The 14,370-nt window shown below is 39.0% G+C and overlaps 1 protein-coding gene across 7 annotated transcripts in view; it reads right to left on the reverse strand.

The window, feature by feature from the left end:
• Positions 1 to 251: 251 nt before the first annotated feature.
• The window catches only part of CNPY1 (canopy FGF signaling regulator 1), a 514,332-nt gene continuing 500,213 nt past the window's right edge, over positions 252 to 14,370 (reverse strand). For all 7 annotated transcript variants that reach the window (XM_069647946.1, XM_069647950.1, XM_069647944.1 and 4 more), the window contains exons 4-6: positions 4,861 to 5,067; positions 3,225 to 3,321; positions 252 to 422 (exon numbers count right to left, since the gene is read on the reverse strand). In XM_069647946.1, coding sequence (XP_069504047.1) covers positions 388 to 422; positions 3,225 to 3,321; positions 4,861 to 5,067 — 339 coding nt within the window. In that variant the 3' untranslated portion in view covers positions 252 to 387. The remainder of the gene's footprint in view (positions 423 to 3,224; positions 3,322 to 4,860; positions 5,068 to 14,370) is intronic.

Raw genomic sequence — 14,370 nt, forward strand, 5'->3', positions numbered from 1 at the left:
CGTGCAGATAATTGTAATGTTGCATCTTCTAGCCAAATTGTGTTAGGCCTCCTCTTTGTAAATATATGCTAGATTTCAAATAAACAAACGTTGCCTCAGTCAGAGCCAACTTCAAGTGTGGCATCAATGCATCAAAAATGGTGTCAAATATGCACCAAGTTAAACTTTTTTACCTATGACTGCAAGTAGTTGAAAATAAACATGAACAAATATGTTTATGCAATAGGTGGTTAAAGTAAACACCAAATAAGTATCTGAAACATACATTTATTGACACACAGACGTGTAGTATTAGCTCAAAAAGCCGAATGCATCATAGAATCAACATGTGCACAAGCATAGCTTCTGTAGCTTTGTTCGTAGTTGAAAAGAAACTGTTAAGCAGTGTTACAGCTCTAAATGTGGAGATATTTCACAAAAACCTGTTGAAAAAAAGAAAAGACGGTGTTAAGGAGGTTTTTAAAGTCAATGGTAATTACAGCCAAAAAATAAAATTCATTTTTACAAATCAGAAAACTACAAACGCAAACGACACCGATGGGTATTTCCATACCAATGGTGCCATGGGATTCAGTAAATATCTGATAACCAGAGCAGACTCAAAGGAACAGCTAGCTAATTAAACTTTTTTCAAGGAAATATGAAAACGAGATATTCATTTCAAAGTGTCCTTCATAAAACGAATGTCTGTACAAATAAAATGGAAACATGTGTGGATATCAATTCACAAAGTGCTAATAAAATGGCATATCTTTCAATTCTTTAGGAAGACACTAAGATTTTTCTTTGAAAGAAAAATACAAAACACGCCAATAATCATCAAAATATAAATAAAACATAATAATTCTAATGTACTTATTTGGTCTCAAGGACATACAATTTAAAGATTACTACTATTTGTATGTCTTTGTTTTTAGGGCATTTAATTGTGCCATTGTCTATTCAGGTATCCTTGCATCATAATTTGACAGTGGTTATAGTTTTACTTAAATCCGTTGTTTTTTCCAAGTAGTTAGAAAAGCGCTGTCTGTGCAACATCATCTTTATAGTATCAAAGGAATACTAATCAGCGCAGTTCTATTAGCTGGAGAAAGCTTTGGTTGAAGCTACAGCTCAGTTGCCCTGGTTGGGGAAATGTGCTGCGATTGAGAAGCACTCTTGTGTATTTTAAACGCTGTACTTTGTATGCCAGTAATAGAGTTTTTCACAATGATGCATTTCTTAAGGCTCCAAACGAAAATGAAAACACAACCCTGTTTTGTCACAAACACTCGCCAACTATTCTTATGAATACCGCGAACATTGGTATATTCAGCCACTAAATTTTTCACTTAGTACAATAAAATGTAGAGAATACATGTTTGCTCATAATGATGATTTGCTTCATAATCTATGACGTTAGGCAGAAGCATGAGAGCAGGTTGTTATGCAGCTCCTGCTTTTTCTCTAGAACAGGGGTGTGCAACCTGTGGCTCTCCAGGCGTTTGGGGCTACAATTCTTATCAGTCCTAGCCATCCTGTTCAATTGTGAGGAATCATTGGAATTGCAGTCTAAAACATCTGAAGAGCCATATAGGTTGCAGAACGCTGCTCTGGAAAGCCTGGTTAGCTTGACACTAACATTCACATGGAGGTATTTTTAGCTCCCCATGAAAACTGGTGACATACAAACATACCAAAGTGACATTAACTCAGTGTGCTTGAGAATGTGTATAAAGCAACTTTACAGCACTTATGTCGGGTATTTACAGAGCTCTCAAGTTTCCTGTAGCCATGCGTGACAAGGACACCCAGTCCTGGTTTTCCTCTGAATCCTCAGACTTGTAGTTTTTGTAAATTGCAAGTGGGAAGTAAAAAACTACAAATCCCAGAATACAAAAGGAAAAAGAAACAGGACTGGGTGGCCTTCTGCCTCATGTCCTAGGGAAACCTGAGAGCTTTGAGTTTAAAGGGTCAAAACGGATAGTTTACACCTCATGTGGAGGATGTGTTGCTCAGCAGCTCCTGCTTACTGAGTGACGTCCAGTACTCGGAGTCTGCTTTAAACTGTTGCTCAGCGAATCATAATTTCGATCCCAGGAACAGCGTTATCATTGGATTAAGGCGCTATATAAATAACACATTATTATCATTATCATTATTGATCAAAATTCAGTATAAAAGGTTTTCACTTGTTATACATTAACCAGGAAATGGTGGTACAAACTGAATTATATACCGGGCTCTATGCAATGTACTTAACATTTAAAAGATGTGAGTTTTTTGTAAAAAGGTCTTGTAATACACATTTTTGCAAACAATACTGAAAATGATTGAGCAGAAATGGCAATGCACGTTTTCTAGACTACTCCATTCTAAATACACAGACATCAGAGGTGAGAAATATGTAATCACAAAAGGTGTTCATACAGGTCACTCTGCATCTAGATTACACTCGAACGGCATGTGAAATTTTAACCTCCTGTCAATTTTGCAATCTACACCACAAAAGATGAACTTTGTAATCACACCATACTGTTGCCCATTAAATATGTATTCATTTGAAACCCCTGGGACTTTATTTATTTTAATATCAAGACGGCCTGGTTTAATATAAATGACATTGTTATTGTGCTCAATATTTTATGAAGTGTGCACAGTATTTAATTGAAAACGAACATTTTAAAAGTAATGCCAGAACCCAAATCACCATGAATTTGTAGCACAGTCGTAATGCAGAAAGGTGAGAGAAAGTATTATATGAAAACGATGCACGCATGATAGAAAGTCCGATTCGCAGCCCATTCAGAAGAACATACGGATCCTGCAAACGCCATAAATCGGGATGCAAGCCCTCCATTCTATGATCGCTTCTAGCAGGTTTTGGCAAGTAATGAAAACAACAGAAACAGTATTCATACAACTTTTTCCAATGGATGCAACCAGCATGTTATTCTGTATGGCAGGCGCTTTAATTAAAACAAAAGCATATCAAAAGTGCCTACATGAAGAGAAAATAATTTTGTTTTAGAAAAGAAGTTAGATTTTTGTGCTAGTTCAGTCAGGCCAATTGCATTAAGCAGATGTCTTGACTGAAGAACAACAAATAGTTGTGAACCATCATACATGTTTGCATGCATTACATCGACTTAGTTTCCCATCACATAGTCCTACACAGTAGCACATCACACTATAGCATAACAAAAACAAAAGCTTAGGAAAGCCTATGTTACAGGAGACAGTACCTGATTTCTCAATGCACAACTTGTCATCTAGACGGCCTGGCTCTTGGGTGAGAAGTGAAACTATGTCTTCTTCATATTCTTCAGCCACGCTCTCACACTAAGAAGGCAGAAAGAACAGGACTGAAGTACTTAAAGCAGCCAACGCTTCCGTTACTATGCAACTTTATCTGACAGATGGGTCCATATTTGATGGTGGGCGGACAATTATTAACTAGGACTCATAATTCTAGCATTCCCTGAAGCTGCATCACTTTTCCTAGGTTCACTTAGGCAAACATGGTGGTCTGTCCAATGTTGGGCAACCAGCAATCATTTGAAATCATTGTGCTAGAAATATAAATATTTTCAAAGGTAGAGTGAAGAGTATTGAAAAGAACGACTTGGTTAACCCTAGGCACAAACGAAGTGAGTATAAACGCCTGTTTATAAGCAGAGCCTCCCATTTTCGCAGCAGGGAACCCAAATAGAAAATGAACAATATTTTCCAGAAACACAAAATGTATTAAAATAGGGAAGGCTGAATCAGCAGTTTGAGCTCTGGGTCGACACATCACCAAAAGACTACAATTGAACATTCCGAAATAGTAAAAACTTTTTGCAGCTTAGTGAAGAAATACTTCAGTCCTACTTCCACGGCACTAGATTCCATCACAATACACTACTGCTGTATGTACTTTTAGCATTTATCCATAACAAGGGTTGCTATTATTAGTGTTACATACCGTCTCAAAACGTCTATGTGGGACCACCCACCCACCCGTACGTATTATGACCATATGCTTATAATGTGTGCAAATGAACATGGCCCAAAATTCGGTCGAGGATTTTTTACAAGAAAATAGGCACCTAATATTAACCTGAAAAGAGTCACAGATCCTACTTTGAACAAGTAAAAAAAAATAATAATAATAATGGCATTGTTAAGAAATGTTCGGTTTCTGAAGAATTTTATTGTCTGGTGTGTAATTAGTCAATCTAAAATGGCATAATGAACCAATGGATTTTCACGTAATACATCTTTTGGGATGTTCAAACGTTTTTTCCATATTTCTTGTGTGAGTAAAAAGGAATCAAGATGTTAAAGGAGCAAGCGAGTCCTGTGGATAACAATTCAGAGTGCATCTAAAAGAACTGGCATAGGTTTATGATCTATGAGAGGAGCTGGTAAAATGTACAAGGGTATTCTGAGAAATGACAAAAACGTAAGTGAATTGTTTTCCCATTTCGTTTTGTGTGTAGTGCTTCCCTTGCTATCTATCATTCAGACTATACTTTGCATTTACGATGGTTTGATATGGCCTGCTCCTTTGTAAAAATAAAAAAATAAAAATCTAGTTAAGGCTGCATATCCGTCCTGTCTTTAAAAATGTTCAGTTCAAGTGCCACATTTGACCGCTTAAATATATGATCTGAGGCAATTGCTGCTAAAACCTGTCATTTAAATGGAACTCAATGATTTCACTTTTCTGCAACACTAAACTTCGTACAAGGACGCAGAAGTTGTATGAAATAAGTAAGTCCACCGAATACATAATATCTATAACGCTGTGATATATAAAGCATGGGGTTAACATCATTAAAATAATGGCACTCCTACATTAAAGCACTGTTAGACAATATTAGCAAATGATCTTACCGCATATTTCAAAGCACTCGATGCATCGGGATTGAACTGAAAGTTGTCAAAGTCTAGGGATGCCATGGTCTCATCATCCCTGGGAGCGAACCTTTTATAGCTCTTCTCTTTGGTTTCGGGGTCCACATGAAGGTTGTAATCATTCATTCGATCGCAGATATTCTCCAAGACCTCGGTTATGTAGGCCTCCGACTTGACGAGGGGAATCTGTAAAAAAATAACAATGGAGAAGTTATAACTGTATCTGGAAAGCACGTTCTGGTGCTAAAACATTAAAGATTTTGCATGATTTGCAAAAGAAACTTCGTGGTTGAGAACCTATCATCTACAATGTTCCAGAAACAAAAATATAAAATAAGCTTTCATTTCGGGGCCGTTAGGGATTGAGCTTAAAATAATACTGGTAAAATGAACATAATTACATTACAGTGAACATACACCATCATAGTTATTTCTGGTACGCGAAGTAAAACTTGTCATTGAAGTCAGTCCATCCTTTGGCCGAGTTCTGGAAACGGCGTCACTTTCTGTTCCTCCGTCTAATTGCCGTTCGCCATCTTGTATGCAGCTGTTTAATATTTCCCATGGGGGTTCAGGAGAAAATAATAGCGTAAAGAATGCAACTTCTCCCAGGTTCTACTATTTCAGCTTTATTTAGGAACAGCTGCTCCATGTCTTGTTGCCATTATGTTGCGCTCTGAATTAAGCAGGAATTTCGCATTAAGATTTACACACTACCTAGATGCTTAGCGAGAGCCTCAGCAGGCAGTGTTATAAGGGTCAAAGAGCACTCTCTGCCCTTGGTAACGGGGACAAAAAAAGCGCTCTGCCGTCTAGACGGGTCAAGGTGCAAGCTGCTCCTATCCTCGCTGCTTCTGGCGGATGAGGGCGTGGACTACAGCCAAGTGCACAGTAAACAGCAGTGATGCATCCTCGGGCCTTAAGAAGATTTTCTCTCCACCCTCTGCTGATCAAAGTAGGAAGTTTTCATGACAACCATAGTCAAAGGAGCTGCATCTGAAATGAACTGGATTTCTGCAATGTTGATCTATCCGGGCGCCATTGTCTCCTTTCAGACACAGTATGAACCCTTCCGGTCTCAATGATTGCATTGTAGGAGCACTTTCACATTGTGAGCCTCATTTGCACAATGAGCTCCCTAGATTCGGCGCCATCTGGCATCGAATCAGACAGAGGCTAGAGAAGAAGCACATTACATTTGTATTTCATCCTTCTAGATCCAGTTTTAAAACGCAGGTTCCTGCGTGCAAAACATATGGGACTACGTTGCAGGGTAAAATGAAACTTTAATTCTGTTTTATTTTGAACACAAGATAGATGGCGAAGTTGCAAATGCCAATGCGTAGCTGAAGAAAATAGAAAGTAACATACGCCATCTCAGTCCGTTTGTGGTTAATGTATACAGAGCACAAACACACACATGGCACATGAACATATTATTTGTTATTTACAATTGCAGGCTGCTCTGTTAGTTATAACCTGAAACACTCTGGGAGTCAAAGAGTATGCCATCGTTATTTTCCTTCATCCCAACAAGCATCCCAAACTGTTTGCTCAAAGCAGGTGTTTTTATTTCAATGAAATAGGTGCAAAGCCTTTCTACACAGCTAGTACACAAAGAAGCATAACATACATAGCGAGTGGCTGGTTCAGCTGCAATTCCAAGAATGTTCGTAATGTGGAAAACCAAGTATCTCAGGATTCAGTCTGACAAAAAAAAAAGCTAAACTCAATACCAATGATGGTCGCCATCTCTCACTTAGGGGCCTTGTTTTATGTAAACTACCGCTTGTACACGCACCTTAAAATAACAGAAATGGCATAGACTCTAGGAATCCATCATCATTATTTTTTCAAAAGAACACTATAGTGCAGTGTCTGGGTAAGCAAACAAGGAAAAATGTAAATTTGGAACGGTTATTTAAAAGTACTGTAAGGTAAAGTATCTTTTAAAAATGTAACTCACACGGAAAGAAGCACTTACGGCGTATAGTTTAATTCAAGTACTCTTCTGTGCAAATGTGATTGGTTTTGTGTGTGCTGCGAATCCAGCATGATTCACAAAATGAATAGTCAATGCACCTGCAATCGCTGTGCACTGCATATGGCATTTGCATGCATCCCAATGGGTTCCAACTGGATTTTTGCTGAAGCGCAAACGGGGCCGAATTCCATGCAGAGATTCCAGCCCCTGCATCCACAATAAAATTAATTTGGGTGGAATTGCAAGTGCATTTTCTGCATGGAGCAGATGGGTGGGGGGTGTTGAAAGAGGCCCTTACACACTGCGCTTCCCAGCTGCTTGCAGACAATTCAAGATATTCGACTGCTTCAATGAAAGACCTAAAGGTATGATGACAAAACAAGAACACATTAGAAAACTAAGTAACATACCCAATTAACTAATCTGCCTGTTGCTTTTGGGCAGTAGACAAGATGCAATTTAGGCTTTAAGGAGTCGTTTTCTGAAATGGTATTCCTTTTAGAGGAATACGTTTTGACCAGGGCAATACAATATTCAGAGTAGCTATAGTTAAAGAAGTTAGGTTCAAGAGGTGCCAGTTGGCTTCTCCATGAAAAGAGATTTAGGAATGGGCAAGGTGGAATTCGGATTAGATGAAAATGGAATTTTAAAGTAAGTTCAACAAGAAGAGGGAGGAAGAAAAAGTATAAATGAGAGAGTGAACAGTACGTGGATAGGGAGGGTAACGAAGGGAGGACGACATATGGTGAGAGCAGTGAAGAGAAGGTGACACTTGAAGGTAAGGGACATATGCAGAGTGACTGAACTCAAGCAGGAGGCAATGGGGATGAAAGAACAGACATCCAGGGTTGACAGCTGATATAAGCAGTGGAAAATGAGAGATCAGCAATATTAGATGGTGATGGAGATCACTGATGCAGTCATGGAGGAAGGATAGAATCTGAACACAGGAGAAACAAGGAAATAAGATCTGTTATCTGATGCAGGAAAACGTATGACTGGAAAGAATGCAGATCAGATATGCAGTTGGGATAGGAGACATACTGGACATGTGAACGGTGAACAGAGGTAAACCAGCAACATATAGAAACAGAGGAAAGTATTTCAGACATGCATAGTGGTGCGAGAAAAAGCAAATCTGAACATCTGTGATGGGCCATTTCTATTTATTTGCTCTGCATTTCCAATATAAATGCCACAGAGAGTGTACATAGAAAACAACTGTCCTGGGATAGATGGTGCTGTATGAAACATTCCAAGACAGTTACAGTACTAACGTCCAAGTATGCTACAAAAAAGTCCAAGGATTGATCATGATATATATTCTGAGGGGAACCAAGAGGACTGTGTATCTTTCCAGGTTGGTGCATTCAAACACTTCTTTCTAAATCATGCTTATGGTGATAGGAGGGTGTTTATGCAGTGTGGCGCTATTTCTGAAAATAAATCATCCTAAAATGGCGTGGTACTATTTGGGAAATTGATTCCCCATTGAGGAGGTCTAAGGGTGGGTTGAGGCTGAGGGGTGATGCTGGGGTTATGAGGCAGTTTTGGAGTTGTGATGTAACAGAGTAAAAGGGGTTATAGGTCATTTGGTCGAAAACAATTGGTCGACTGGACAACTGGTCGAATCAATTTGGTCGAAAACCAAATGGTCGAATTTTTTTATTTTTCTATTTTTACCCCTTTTTTGGTTTTTTTGGGGGGGTCCCCCCCAACCCCCTTTTTTTCTTTTTTTTTTCCCCCCACACGAAAACCCACAAAACACATATATAAATAAAAAAAGAAATTTCGACCATTTGGTTTTCGACCAAATGGTGTCGACCAAATTGCAGTCTACCAGTTTGCAGTCGACCAATTGACTGGACACCAGTAAAAGGAGTGTGGCAGGTAATGGCCAACACAAGGTGGAAGGTGTGCACAGGCAAATATTGGTTTAAATATTACAATGAGCATCCACTGTTGTACACTGACTCAGCCTGCCTGCTGTATGAGAAGGTGGCAATGGATCTTGGAAGGAAGAACAGGATCTTGGAGGCAAAGATGGTAGTCGGAAAAAATGAAGAGAAGAACATCTTCTATATCAGGCATGTAGAAGACATGACGCTGGATTTGGAAAATGTTTAAACTGTAGTACTGGACACAGTGACAGATCATAAAGTTGGAGGGCCTTCATAGAAACCAAGCATGAGGTTGCAAGCCAAAAAGGAGAGGAGAATAAAGGGTTGGGAAGCATAAGGTAGAGGGAATTGTTTTGGTAACTGTGGCTTAAGGCAAGTAGAAGATCTTAGTATTGGTGGTTTGAATGTTCCAAAGGTTAGGGCAAGTATGAAAAGAAGGGAATAACCGAATTATTATTGAGCCATCAGGAAGGAAAGGGTAGGATAAACGGAGAAATGTGATTATGTCGGAGAAAGTGGTTTCATAAAGAGAGAAGAGGGCTTATAGGAGAGAGCCTTGCAGAATCCCCACTGCTAGTCAGGTTGACATGGAGCTGGAGAAGTATCAATACGATAGGTAGGAATCAGTCACAGTGTAATATAAGTGCCAGGGGAGGTCATTGGCAGTGATGTCCCTGGTCCAATTAGTCAAGTGAATGCCTACTTTGACACTGTTGATCACAAGAAGAGATCAAGGAGAATGAGGATGTTTATGGTGGCCACAGGCAATCAAGTTTGAAAAGTAGGCGCAAAAGTGTCATAGTGCATTTGGCAGATTGCATGGTATTGCACAGGTTGGTGGTGGGGAATCCTGGGTGCGACTTTTAAAGACAAGAAGAAGAGCGAGATAGGGCAGAAGTTCGAAGAGTTGCAGACCTCAGGTTTTTCATTCTTAGTTTTGAGCTGTTAACTGTTTTTCAGCAGGAAGTGAAGCCTGGTAGATGGAGTGGGTAGCCTGGTTGATGGAGTGTGCCAGGTAAGCAGAAGCACTGGAGCAACAAGGATGTTGCTTTAAAAGACAATTTAAAGCACCATATTGCGACAATTTTGTGTCTTGTAGTTGCACGAATCCAATAGACTTGTTATCTGTACTTTGGCCTTCATTTCAACACCCAGTGTTTGTCATAACATATTTCACACGTCCTAATCATTTAGAACTTCAAAGAAAAGGAAATTAATATATGTCTGAAGAAAAGTGTACAGTGCTTCTTTTGGTGGACACGTAACAAAATGTTAACGTTTGTAACTGGCACCTGCGCAAGATCCATACAATATTTTCTGAAGCAGGGTTATGTCGGATGTGCTAAAATTGTATACAACAATCTTCTTTGTTAGATCAATAACAACATCTTTTGACAGCTACTAGGTAAATGTGCCTTTAGCTAATAGTAAAAAATCACAGGGGCTTGCACAGAAATGCACGTGTGTGATTAGCAATTTGCATCTGCTCCAATTTGTACATACAAATGGACCGGAGTCGGACACAGACACACACGGGCAAGCCCATGGAAGTAAAACAATTAAGAATATAAAATGTACAACATATTCCTGCACATTTGTCCGAGTTAACTTTGGGCATTTTGGAACAGGTAAAACTTGCTACAGGAGCAAGTTTCATCGTTTTTTGCAACTGGTGACAAGCGGCCACATTTGGCCTATTTTCAAGCCGTGAATTAATTTGACGCCGCAAAAGTGCATTGTGAAATGGCCTTACTATCTCTATATACTTAAGTGCACATTGCCAATCTTATTGTTATTATGAGCCCTTCCGTATGCTCTCTCCTCCCCTGCTACTACTAACTGTTCCACTATGCACAGCACTCCACTGCTTTCAAGCTCCGTTTGTGCTTTGCAAATCCTATACATACAAATAAAAGCTGTTGTTTTCTTCACTTATTTTGTTAAAGGAGGGCAATGTGTGTAGATTACTTGCATGCTTTGGCTCTTCATGAATATCCAATTTCCCCCCCAAATAGTTTTATTTTAAATAACATTCTACATCTTAAAACAATACCAACAAACTATGATAAAAGTTTAAATAGAAAGTTATTTCTATACTTTTGAAAGGGAAAGCCTGATGTGAAAGGTACACTTCTATTAAAAAAAAAAACTTGCAAGCATCCTAATCCATAGGAAGAAGATCATTCCCAGCCTTTACATTGTTTCTTTTTCACCTTACATACCGCATTCGTAAACGACTATCAGGATTTATTAAAAACAACCTTTCTCTTCTTGAAAATGCGAAAGTTTGGAATGGTGCTTGTCAAGAGAGCAATTCCTATTGTAATTAAAGTGGAGGCATGGCCTGCAACCCATAAATTGCGTCTTTGAGATACTCACCTAATTAAAATATGAATGAAAGGGCAATCACTATTGTGTGGGGGAAGAAAACACATTTACACTTGAGAAAAAAACTTCTATATTGTCTATATTTAGTTCAAATTTGGAGCCCAGAATGTAGTACACTGGAGGCATTATTTTGTAATGTTTCCAATTTCTGAAACATTAATACATTTTCCCGATGTCAAAATCTACGCATTAAATTATGTGTATAGTTTACAGAAGTGAACACCATGAGTTCAACCACATTCATGCAAGATAGTTTTTTGTTTTCAAACAATGTGCACTTGAGGTTGATAATTGTTGAGGGCTGGAATTATAGCAATACATAATTAATGGACCTAACTTGCAATCCTCACAGAAATCACCTGGGTCTTTGTGAAAACGTCTCTATTATTCTTTTCAGAAACACATTTCTAGTGATTTAGTAAAACGTGTGAAATTGCTTAAACTTAAGCGATGCAAAAACAAAGATAACATAAAACATCGACATAAATATGAACTGAGCCCTTTTAATTTGAGATGCTAACTGTGAACAGCAAAGCTGTAACTACACTACATCTGAAACACAGACTGCCAGAAAGCAAACAAAAATACTCTACATAACTTAAACAATTATAGTGAACTAAACATAATAAAAACCGCAAATAAAACGTAATCACGATCTGTTCAACCATAAACACGATTACATCAGTTTAACAGTCAATATTTGGTCGTGGAAATGCAAACGGTGTTTTGCTTTAGGCTAAAACAGAACATGAATACAAAGTTATTCCAAAGGCTGATGGGATCTATAATTAGCTATTATGTTAATTGAATCCACCGTGAGTTTTTTGTGTTAGATTTCTTCATATAATATGCAAATAGCTTCTAAGGTCTCATTGTATTAGATAATATAATTACAAACATTCGTTCGAAGTGAATTTCAATGAGCAAGAATAATAAAGGTGTGCAGAATGTCAGCCCCTCATTCACATACCAAAGAACAGAGAAAAGCTCTGCATACAACCAACGTAAAGGATTTGACGAGGTTGATCTGGCAACAAACTATTTTAACAAAAAATGGCAACTAGCTGGAGGCCAACAGAAAAGCTTTATGAAATACATAACATACCCAAAAATAAACCCAAATCACTGAGTTGGAAGACTGCAGCATGAATACATTAACAGCTTCAAAAATAAGTATTTTTTTTCCAGAACCATTTTCTAGATATAGGCAGAAATAAGCAGTGTTGCATAGCAATTAGCTATGCGATTCTGTTGATTTGCTAATTGAATGGACACTTGTGTAGCAAAGCTTGCTATTTAAATTACCATGTTCTGGCAAAGCACAGCTCACTCTGCATTCCTCTCTTGCCCTCAGGAGTCTCTGCACCCCTTTTCACTGTTCACTTTAAGAGAGTAAAACAGTAATAATCGCCTCCACTCTTAAAAATACCAAAGGCCATAAAAAAAGTATCAGTACCGCAGATGGTGGCTCTGAGTACTAATGCTGATAAATATCACTTTATGGGTCTACAGTGCTGAAATTATGTGCTTGGACCTACCTGGCTTGGGTTGACGTTATTAGCTGCCCGCCTTCCCCCCAGGAGTGGTAGTTAATGCTATATCGAAAATCATATCAATGACGGGCAAGAGCTGCAGCACCATACTACATACTCATGTTATGACTTTCTTTTAACATTGTCAACTTTTTAATTTATGAAACATTTGAACTTCTCCTTACAGAGCAAATAATGATGGGTCAAGCATGTGGATGATACAATATACAGAAACTGCCCTGTGCAACACCGACTGGAGCAGCTGCACAGAACATTCCACGGAAAACCTAATTTCAGATCCTTTTCATCATATCTATCTATTTGTGTCCATTCATGCAGCTAACCTTTACATTTTACAAACACTCATCTCACTAATGTCTCATTTCAGCAATACACAAAAATGCTGTATGTCATTGTATGTCTTGGGTAAAAAGAACTATTAGTGACATTAACAATATGAGTTATGTTATGTTATTTTGCATTTGTATAGCGCCTTATAAACCATTGGTAAGGTCTGAAGGCGCTGGTAGGTTGAACGCCCTTGGGAACCGAAGTTCGGGTCAGTAGAGAGAGTATAGAGAGTTCAAAGGTGCGAGTGCGCACCGGTATGTGTGCAGCTGGTGCGGAATTCGTGTGGTAGCTGCTTCCTAGCGGTAGGTGTGGTGGTTGGGAGATCAGGGATATGTGTTCGCTCTGGCAGGATTTATCCAGACCGAGTGTGGCTGCGTTAGGCCTGAGGAGAACGCCTGGCTGGGGGGTGTGAAACCAGCAGTGATTACTTAGAGTGATGGGGAGTGAGCGGTAGATGTTGATATGAGAACAGTTATACCGAATGGTGACATAGTATCTCTGTGTTCTAGTTGAGTGGTGGTGTGAAGAAGAGAGTAAGCGTGGGGTGTGGTAAGATATATGTCCTTTCAAATGTTCACTGCATTCCAGAGCATATTATGTACGTCATGCAATTCTATGCAATCAGGTCCAATCAGGTGAATTGGGTACACTACTAAGTGCAATTGGGCACAACTTCTAAGTGCAGCTTTCCTCAGAGAGGCAATTGGGCCCAACTTCTATATGTGATTGGGTATACTTCTCAATGCGATTGGGTACCCTTCTAATGTGCTTGGGCACACTTCTAAATGCAATTGGCCATACTTCTAAATGCAACTTTCTCAGAGAGGCTATTGGGCACAACTTCTAGATGTGATTGGGTACACTTCTATACAGTACAAAATTGCTAATCAAATATGTATGTTTGCTAATCAAGAAATGTTTTAATTTAATTATCAAACTCTGCTAATCAAATTTTGAAAACTAATGTATGCTTTGCAAGAGAATATTTCCGTTTTAAGGTCACTAGAGATCCTCAGATGTCTTGCACTCCAACATTAGGGAATATCTAGTGTCAATTAACCCTCCTACTGCATGCTGGCATTCACCCCCATTTCTGGCTACTGAATTTGTGTTTTCCCCACCTCATTTTGCGGGTATGTGTTTCATTCAGTGCGGGCCATGTCCTGGACAGCCTAAGATCCTTGGTGCGACAATCGCCTTAAAGCTGCATTACTACTACGCTCACATATCAGTCTTCTATGCACCGCCCATGCCCTCTGTGCTGTCTGAGCAGGTGTCAACGTGTGTCTGAGCCAGGCGGAGTAATGCGATCTACAGGGCAGAGGATAGGATT

Source organism: Ambystoma mexicanum, chromosome 2q (assembly GCF_040938575.1).
Source record: "Ambystoma mexicanum isolate Mex_15411 chromosome 2q, UKY_AmexF1_1, whole genome shotgun sequence".
NCBI lineage: Eukaryota > Metazoa > Chordata > Amphibia > Caudata > Ambystomatidae > Ambystoma > Ambystoma mexicanum.